The 10,536-nt window shown below is 44.1% G+C and overlaps 1 protein-coding gene across 1 annotated transcript in view; it reads left to right on the top strand.

Annotated features, from left to right (window-relative positions):
• Positions 1–712: 712 nt before the first annotated feature.
• Positions 713–10,536, top strand: part of LOC310862163 (neurotensin receptor type 1-like) — a gene marked incomplete at both ends in the record, with an annotated part of 144,048 nt that continues 134,224 nt past the window's right edge. The window contains one exon of the mRNA XM_083769897.1: positions 713–1,129. Coding sequence (XP_083626023.1) covers positions 713–1,129 — 417 coding nt within the window. The remainder of the gene's footprint in view (positions 1,130–10,536) is intronic.

Consider the following 10,536-nt stretch of genomic DNA (forward strand, 5'->3'; position numbering starts at 1 on the left):
ACTGACAGAAACATAGCTTTTCCAGAAAACTCTCAGGATGTAGAAGACATTTTTAGAATCTGATCTCAGGTCAGAATGGGTTAAAAAAAAAAGTTTTTCTCCTATGGTGAAAAGCTGGAGGTTGTACGGTGGGTGGCAGCCCCTCGGTCAAATATGGTCACATTATATACATCACCGTTCCAGGTTCAAAGCCAAGCCCGCCTCCTCCTTCCTGCCTTTCTACCACCACATAATAAAAGCGACACCACTTGATCCGTAACATTCAGACCCTCCTCAGTGAGTCAGAGCTAAAGGCTCCGCCACAAACACACACCTCTTTACGCACAGCTCCCCTCGTCTCTCTCTCTCTCTCTCTCTCTCTCTCTCTCTCCCCACACACCTCTTTACGCACGGGCTCCCCTCGTCTCTCTCTCTCTAGGTCTCCACACACCGAGCGCGTTTTTCGGATTTTTTGCTGCGTTTCTCCATCGTTTTAACGAGAAAAACGCGTCCAGTGTGCTGTGTGCAACCACCATCTCTCTCTCTCTCTCTCTCTCTCTCTCTCTCCATAGCCTAACACACAACACAACACAACAAGTGAAATCTACCTGACAAAGTGACTATAGTAGTGACAGACAAACCAATGTGCACAGAATCTAAACGAGCAGCACATGCTTTTCCTTTCCCCGTCGATGGTTTGTTACTCGCATTCACGCAATAAGAAGACATTATTATGGATGTAAACTTCACTCTTTCCGAGAGCGACGTCTACTTGGCGGCGGCGGGCGGCGGCTTGTTGCGGAGCGCGCTGACCGGCACGCAGAGGCTGTTCGGCGGCCACGGCGGGCAGCACGGAGGACTCAACGAGTCCCTGTCCGGCTGGTCCTCGCTGTTGGACGGCGTTGACCTGCACCACCACAACGGGACGGCGCACCGCGGCGGCGAGGAGGACGAGGAGGACCTGGACGTGAACACGGACGTGTACTCCAAGGTGGCGGTCACCGTGGTGTACATGGTGCTGTTCTCCGTGGGCAGCCTGGGCAACTCCATCACGCTGTACACCCTGCTGACCCGCAAGACCCTGCGGAACCTGCAGAGCACCGTGCACTACCACCTGGCCAGCCTGGCCGTGTCCGACCTGCTCATCCTGGTTAGTATGGAGCTAAACACATTAAACTACCGCCTGGTTCAGCCTGGTTAGTATGGAGCAAAACACATTAAACTACCACCTGGTTCAGCCTGGTTAGTATGGAGCTAAACACATTAAACTACCGCCTGGTTCAGCCTGGTTAGTATGGAGCTAAACACATTAAACTACCACCTGGCCAGCCTGGTTAGTATGGAGCTAAACACATTAAACTACCACCTGGTTCAGCCTGGTTAGTATGGAGCTAAACACATTAAACTACCGCCTGGTTCAGCCTGGTTAGTATGGAGCTAAACACATTAAACTACCGCCTGGTTCAGCCTGGTTAGTATGGAGCAAAACACATCAAACTACCACCTGGTTCAGCCTGGTTAGTATGGAGCTAAACACATTAAACTACCGCCTGGTTCAGCCTGGTTAGTATGGAGCAAAAACACATTAAACTACCACCTGGCCAGCCTGGTTAGTATGGAGCAAAAACACATCAAACTACCACCTGGTTCAGCCTGGTTAGTATGGAGCAAAAACACATTAAACTACCACCTGGTTCAGCCTGGTTAGTATGGAGCAAAACACATTAAACTACCGCCTGGTTCAGCCTGGTTAGTATGGAGCTAAACACATTAAACTACCACCTGGTTCAGCCTGGTTAGTATGGAGCAAAACACATTAAACTACCGCCTGGTTCAGCCTGGTTAGTATGGAGCAAAAACACATTAAACTACCACCTGGTTCAGCCTGGTTAGTATGGAGCAAAAACACATTAAACTACCACCTGGTTCAGCCTGGTTAGTATGGAGCTAAAACACATTAAACTACCACCTGGTTCAGCCTGGTTAGTATGGAGCAAAAACACATTAAACTACCACCTGGTTCAGCCTGGTTAGTATGGAGCAAAACACATAAAACTACCGCCTGGTTCAGCCTGGTTAGTATGGAGCAAAACACATTAAACTACCACCTGGTTCAGCCTGGTTAGTATGGAGCTAAACACATTAAACTACCGCCTGGTTCAGCCTGGTTAGTATGGAGCTAAACACATTAAACTACCACCTGGCCAGCCTGGTTAGTATGGAGCTAAACACATTAAACTACCACCTGGTTCAGCCTGGTTAGTATGGAGCTAAACACATTAAACTACCGCCTGGTTCAGCCTGGTTAGTATGGAGCTAAACACATTAAACTACCGCCTGGTTCAGCCTGGTTAGTATGGAGCAAAACACATCAAACTACCACCTGGTTCAGCCTGGTTAGTATGGAGCTAAACACATTAAACTACCGCCTGGTTCAGCCTGGTTAGTATGGAGCAAAAACACATTAAACTACCACCTGGCCAGCCTGGTTAGTATGGAGCAAAAACACATCAAACTACCACCTGGTTCAGCCTGGTTAGTATGGAGCAAAAACACATTAAACTACCACCTGGTTCAGCCTGGTTAGTATGGAGCAAAACACATTAAACTACCGCCTGGTTCAGCCTGGTTAGTATGGAGCTAAACACATTAAACTACCACCTGGTTCAGCCTGGTTAGTATGGAGCAAAACACATTAAACTACCGCCTGGTTCAGCCTGGTTAGTATGGAGCAAAAACACATTAAACTACCACCTGGTTCAGCCTGGTTAGTATGGAGCAAAAACACATTAAACTACCACCTGGTTCAGCCTGGTTAGTATGGAGCTAAAACACATTAAACTACCACCTGGTTCAGCCTGGTTAGTATGGAGCAAAAACACATTAAACTACCACCTGGTTCAGCCTGGTTAGTATGGAGCAAAACACATAAAACTACCACCTGGTTCAGCCTGGTTAGTATGGAGCAAAAACACATTAAACTACCACCTGGTTCAGCCTGGTTAGTATGGAGCAAAAACACATTAAACTACCACCTGGTTCAGCCTGGTTAGTATGGAGCAAAACACATTAAACTACCACCTGGTTCAGCCTGGTTAGTATGGAGCTAAAACACATTAAACTACCACCTGGTTCAGCCTGGTTAGTATGGAGCTAAACACATTAAACTACCACCTGGTTCATCCTGGTTAGTATGGAGCAAAACACATTAAACTACCACCTGGTTCATCCTGGTTAGTATGGAGCAAAAACACATTAAACTACCACCTGGTTCAGCCTGGTTAGTATGGAGCAAAACACATTAAACTACCACCTGGTTCATCCTGGTTAGTATGGAGCAAAAACACATAAAACTACCACCTGGTTCAGCCTGGTTAGTATGGAGCAAAAACACATTAAACTACCACCTGGTTCAGCCTGGTTAGTATGGAGCAAAAACACATAAAACTACCACCTGGTTCAGCCTGGTTAGTATGGAGCAAAAACACATAAAACTACCACCTGGTTCAGCCTGGTTAGTATGGAGCAAAAACACATAAAACTACCACCTGGTTCAGCCTGGTTAGTATGGAGCAAAAACACATAAAACTACCACCTGGTTCAGCCTGGTTAGTATGGAGCAAAACACATTAAACTACCACCTGGTTCAGCCTGGTTAGTATGGAGCTAAAACACATTAAACTACCACCTGGTTCAGCCTGGTTAGTATGGAGCAAAAACACATTAAACTACCACCTGGTTCATCCTGGTTAGTATGGAGCAAAACACATTAAACTACCACCTGGTTCAGCCTGGTTAGTATGGAGCTAAACACATTAAACTACCACCTGGTTCAGCCTGGTTAGTATGGAGCAAAAACACATTAAACTACCGCCTGGTTCAGCCTGGTTAGTATGGAGCTAAACACATTAAACTACCACCTGGTTCAGCCTGGTTAGTATGGAGCTAAACACATTAAACTACCACCTGGTTCAGCCTGGTTAGTATGGAGCTAAAACACATTAAACTACCACCTGGTTCAGCCTGGTTAGTATGGAGCAAAACCACATTAAACTACCACCTGGTTCAGCCTGGTTAGTATGGAGCAAAACCACATTAAACTACCACCTGGTTCAGCCTGGTTAGTATGGAGCTAAAACACATTAAACTACCACCTGGTTCAGCCTGGTTAGTATGGAGCTAAAACACATTAAACTACCACCTGGTTCAGCCTGGTTAGTATGGAGCAAAACACATTAAACTACCGCCTGGTTCAGCCTGGTTAGTATGGAGCTAAAACACATTAAACTACCACCTGGTTCAGCCTGGTTAGTATGGAGCTAAAACACATTAAACTACCACCTGGTTCAGCCTGGTTAGTATGGAGCAAAACACATTAAACTACCACCTGGTTCAGCCTGGTTAGTATGGAGCAAAAACACATTAAACTACCGCCTGGTTCAGCCTGGTTAGTATGGAGCTAAACACATTAAACTACCACCTGGTTCAGCCTGGTTAGTATGGAGCAAAACACATTAAACTACCGCCTGGTTCAGCCTGGTTAGTATGGAGCAAAAACACATTAAACTACCACCTGGTTCAGCCTGGTTAGTATGGAGCTAAAACACATTAAACTACCACCTGGTTCATCCTGGTTAGTATGGAGCAAAACACATTAAACTACCACCTGGTTCAGCCTGGTTAGTATGGAGCTAAAACACATTAAACTACCACCTGGTTCAGCCTGGTTAGTATGGAGCTAAACACATTAAACTACCGCCTGGTTCAGCCTGGTTAGTATGGAGCAAAACACATTAAACTACCACCTGGCTCAGCCTGGTTAGTATGGAGCAAAAACACATTAAACTACCACCTGGTTCAGCCTGGTTAGTATGGAGCTAAAACACATTAAACTACCACCTGGTTCATCCTGGTTAGTATGGAGCAAAACACATTAAACTACCGCCTGGTTCAGCCTGGTTAGTATGGAGCAAAAACACATTAAACTACCACCTGGTTCAGCCTGGTTAGTATGGAGCTAAAACACATTAAACTACCACCTGGTTCAGCCTGGTTAGTATGGAGCTAAAACACATTAAACTACCACCTGGTTCAGCCTGGTTAGTATGGAGCAAAACACATTAAACTACCACCTGGTTCAGCCTGGTTAGTATGGAGCTAAAACACATTAAACTACCACCTGGTTCAGCCTGGTTAGTATGGAGCTAAACACATTAAACTACCACCTGGTTCAGCCTGGTTAGTATGGAGCAAAACACATTAAACTACCACCTGGTTCAGCCTGGTTAGTATGGAGCAAAAACACATTAAACTACCACCTGGTTCAGCCTGGTTAGTATGGAGCTAAACACATTAAACTACCACCTGGTTCAGCCTGGTTAGTATGGAGCTAAACACATTAAACTACCACCTGGTTCAGCCTGGTTAGTATGGAGCAAAACACATTAAACTACCACCTGGTTCAGCCTGGTTAGTATGGAGCAAAAACACATTAAACTACCACCTGGTTCAGCCTGGTTAGTATGGAGCTAAAACACATTAAACTACCACCTGGTTCAGCCTGGTTAGTATGGAGCTAAAACACATAGAACTACCACCTGGTTCAGCCTGGTTAGTATGGAGCTAAAACACATTAAACTACCGCCTGGTTCAGCCTGGTTAGTATGGAGCTAAAACACATTAAACTACCACCTGGTTCAGCCTGGTTAGTATGGAGCAAAAACACATTAAACTACCACCTGGTTCAGCCTGGTTAGTATGGAGCAAAAACACATTAAACTACCACCTGGTTCAGCCTGGTTAGTATGGAGCAAAAACACATTAAACTACCACCTGGTTCAGCCTGGTTAGTATGGAGCTAAAACACATTAAACTACCACCTGGTTCAGCCTGGTTAGTATGGAGCAAAACACATTAAACTACCACCTGGTTCAGCCTGGTTAGTATGGAGCAAAAACACATTAAACTACCACCTGGTTCAGCCTGGTTAGTATGGAGCAAAAACACATTAAACTACCACCTGGTTCAGCCTGGTTAGTATGGAGCTAAAACACATTAAACTACCACCTGGTTCAGCCTGGTTAGTATGGAGCTAAAACACATTAAACTACCACCTGGTTCATCCTGGTTAGTATGGAGCAAAACACATTAAACTACCACCTGGTTCAGCCTGGTTAGTATGGAGCTAAAACACATTAAACTACCACCTGGTTCAGCCTGGTTAGTATGGAGCTAAAACACATTAAACTACCACCTGGTTCAGCCTGGTTAGTATGGAGCAAAACACATTAAACTACCACCTGGTTCAGCCTGGTTAGTATGGAGCAAAAACACATTAAACTACCACCTGGTTCAGCCTGGTTAGTATGGAGCTAAAACACATTAAACTACCACCTGGTTCAGCCTGGTTAGTATGGAGCTAAAACACATTAAACTACCACCTGGTTCAGCCTGGTTAGTATGGAGCAAAAACACATTAAACTACCACCTGGTTCATCCTGGTTAGTATGGAGCTAAACACATTAAACTACCACCTGGTTCAGCCTGGTTAGTATGGAGCTAAACACATTAAACTACCGCCTGGTTCAGCCTGGTTAGTATGGAGCTAAACACATTAAACTACCACCTGGTTCAGCCTGGTTAGTATGGAGCAAAACACATTAAACTACCACCTGGTTCAGCCTGGTTAGTATGGAGCAAAACACATTAAACTACCACCTGGTTCAGCCTGGTTAGTATGGAGCAAAACACATTAAACTACCACCTGGTTCAGCCTGGTTAGTATGGAGCTAAACACATTAAACTACCACCTGGTTCAGCCTGGTTAGTATGGAGCAAAAACACATTAAACTACCACCTGGTTCAGCCTGGTTAGTATGGAGCAAAAACACATTAAACTACCACCTGGTTCAGCCTGGTTAGTATGGAGCAAAACACATTAAACTACCACCTGGTTCATCCTGGTTAGTATGGAGCAAAAACACATTAAACTACCACCTGGTTCATCCTGGTTAGTATGGAGCTAAACACATTAAACTACCACCTGGTTCAGCCTGGTTAGTATGGAGCAAAACACATTAAACTACCACCTGGTTCAGCCTGGTTAGTATGGAGCTAAACACATCAAACTACCACCTGGTTCAGCCTGGTTAGTATGGAGCTAAACACATTAAACTACCACCTGGTTCAGCCTGGTTAGTATGGAGCAAAACACATTAAACTACCACCTGGTTCAGCCTGGTTAGTATGGAGCAAAACACATTAAACTACCACCTGGTTCAGCCTGGTTAGTATGGAGCAAAACACATCAAACTACCACCTGGTTCAGCCTGGTTAGTATGGAGCAAAAACACATTAAACTACCACCTGGTTCAGCCTGGTTAGTATGGAGCTAAACACATTAAACTACCACCTGGTTCAGCCTGGTTAGTATGGAGCTAAACACATTAAACTACCACCTGGTTCAGCCTGGTTAGTATGGAGCTAAACACATTAAACTACCGCCTGGTTCAGCCTGGTTAGTATGGAGCAAAAACACATTAAACTACCACCTGGTTCAGCCTGGTTAGTATGGAGCAAAAACACATTAAACTACCACCTGGTTCAGCCTGGTTAGTATGGAGCTAAACACATTAAACTACCACCTGGTTCAGCCTGGTTAGTATGGAGCTAAACACATTAAACTACCACCTGGCCAGCCTGGCCGTGTCCGACCTGCTCATCCTGGTTAGTATGGAGCTAAACACATTAAACACAATGTGGATTGATTGATTGAAGTGTGTAGGCTATTAACAGTTTGCAGAATGAGCCAGAATCACAGTACATTTAAAGTACAACTCAATGCAAAGACTGTTAACTACTCTGTGAGTGAACGACACCATAAAGCATTACACTTGTTTACAACCTTGTTCAATTCATCATAACATTTAGAGACGTACATACACTTCTATAAAGCCAAAGAGCAGAACCGGAATTCATCATAACAGCTGGGAGCTATGGCATGGGAGCTGGGAGCTAATGGCAAAACAAATAAAATAAAATAAAAATATATGTGGACACGGATGATAAAAGCGCCACCTTTTCCCCACATGCTCTTCATCAACATTACATTTTGGAAGGGGGGGGGGGGGGGAGGGGGAGGGAGGGGGACAGTCCAATTCCAGCAAGCTGCCAGTTATCGCTTATAATGTCAAAATATTATGCTTTAAGTAAAAATCTGAATCCCCCCCTCCCTTTCCCCCCCACTGTAGGCTATACAGGTTTCTTTTCCCTTTTTAATAATAATAATAATAATAATAATAAAACTTTATTTGTATAGCACCTTTCATGATAGCCCTCCAAGCAGAACCCAAATGCTACTGAAGTTTCTGACATTTGTTCGACCCAGTGCATTGGGTCCTGTTCCACGTCGTCCATGCCACCTGATTAAAACATTTACTGGCTCATGTTTACATGTTAAAACGCCTCCCCGCGCTCTTTGACGATATTCTTCAGTATGAGGCTTTCTGAATATGTAAAGTATAAGTACACATACATACCTTTGCGAATATCTCCTGTGGCGCGGAAGCCGTTAAGTATTTTTAATATATGTTTGCCCGATTTGGAAGCTTGGATTCTTCTTTTCCTTCCTTGTTTATTGACACCTCATTGTACCGCCTATCTGGCTAGCTAGTGGCGCTATAGCTATGACACAGCAGATCAGAGGCAGGGACGTAGCCTCACAAGCCAACCGCACACCGGGAGGCGGTACAATAAACGGTAAACAAACAAGAAGAAATAAAGCGACCAAATCGGTCAAACAAAGATTAAAAATACTTAACGGCTTCCGCGCCACAGGAGATATTCGCAGCTGGATGTATAGCTACTTAAAGTTACCGAATTCAGAATAACTCAAGGAAAATAATGGCGTCACATGCCGCGGGTCCTATTTTAGAGAGAATCTCCATATCCGCATATAGGAATTTCCATACGAAAGTACAGTAGCGAGCAGGGACCCAACGTAAAACTCAACAAAATATCAGAAAAGTTTTACGTAGGGTCCCGAAAGGGGCTACTTTCATGACATCAAATGCAGCTCAAAGTGCTTTACAGAACAATGGAGAATAAAATAAAAGCAAAGCATAAAAGAGAAGCAAGGCAGCGACATTAAAAAACAAGCAGTAACAAAAAATATAAGATCACTTAAAGGCAATGTTGTAGAAGTGGGTCTTGAGCTGAGCTTTAAAAATGTCTACAGAGGCTGCCTGACGAAGGTACAGAGGGAGCTTTGCCTCCTTTATGATGAATTCCTGTTCTGTTCTTTGTCTATATAGAAGTGTCTATTTGTACGTCTCTAAATGTTTTGATGAATTGAACATGGTGGACCCTGTTGTAAACAAGTGTAATGCTTAATTGGGTCGTCCACTCACAGTTAACAGTCAGTTTGTATTGAGTTTGTGCTTGAAATGTACTGTAATTCTGCAAACTGTTAATACATATTTAAATGTACTGTAATTCTGCAAACTGTTAATACATATTTCAATCAATCAATCAATGTTATGTGTCAAACTAGGGTTTTTTAATGATTCTGAATCCATTGCGAGCTTTAATTTTGCACGGAAAACAATCCTTGGGCTAAAAACAGCCGTCACCATGCAGCACTTAATGTGACAATGCTGGGCACACCTGGGCAAGTGGCTATGGCCATTTTCTTTTAGCCCAAGCAGTGTTTTTCGTGCAGAACTAATGCTTGGAATGTAATTCAGAAGCATAATGAAATAGTGACAATGTTGTCTTTATTGTTAATGGTATATGATATGATCACATATAACTGCATGGCGATAACTGGCATTAAACTACTGAATTGGACATGCCCCCCCCCCCCTTCCAAAATTAAAATATATGGTATCGATGGAGAGCATGTGGAGAAAATAAATCACACCTGTGTGAAGTGAGGGGCGCAAATATATTAAAGACTAACTCATGTTGATGAGGTGATGTCATGGTGTTGTAAAACAAACGGTGCAAACACAAACATTAAACGCCATAAACAATAAAGAGACAATATGACGTAACGAGAGACATTATGACGTAAATGTTCACTTCATTGTCAATGGCGTTTACAAAAGAAACATTGAACTAAAGACGGACATTAAACCTGCATGTGTACAGGAGAGGCCCCTCAAAAAGTGGTGCTTTTGTCAGCCGCCTCATTTCTCTAAAACACGGCCCTGTCATCTCCCTCACTAAGGGGCTAAAACATGGCCCTGTCATCTCCCTCACTAAGGGGCTAAAACACGGCCCTGTCATCTCCCTCACTAAGGGGCTAAAACACGGCCCTGTCATCTCCCTCACTAAGGGGCTAAAACACGGCCCTGTCACCTCCCTCACTAAGGGGCGTGCACACATAGACAACAAAAGGGGGCTTCAGCCCCTGCCCTTTTACTCCGTCTGTAAAACAACTGCCCTCCAGACCACAAATGCAGCATTTTGCGGTGAGCAAATTTGTTTATGTTACACCGGCATCTCCACTAGCTAAAGAGTGCTGGGTTGCGCCCCGAAAATAGTGACGCGTTGAGA

The sequence above is a fragment of the Protomyctophum parallelum genome, assembly GCF_964188405.1.
Source record: "Protomyctophum parallelum genome assembly, chromosome: 7".
Lineage (NCBI taxonomy): Eukaryota > Metazoa > Chordata > Actinopteri > Myctophiformes > Myctophidae > Protomyctophum > Protomyctophum parallelum.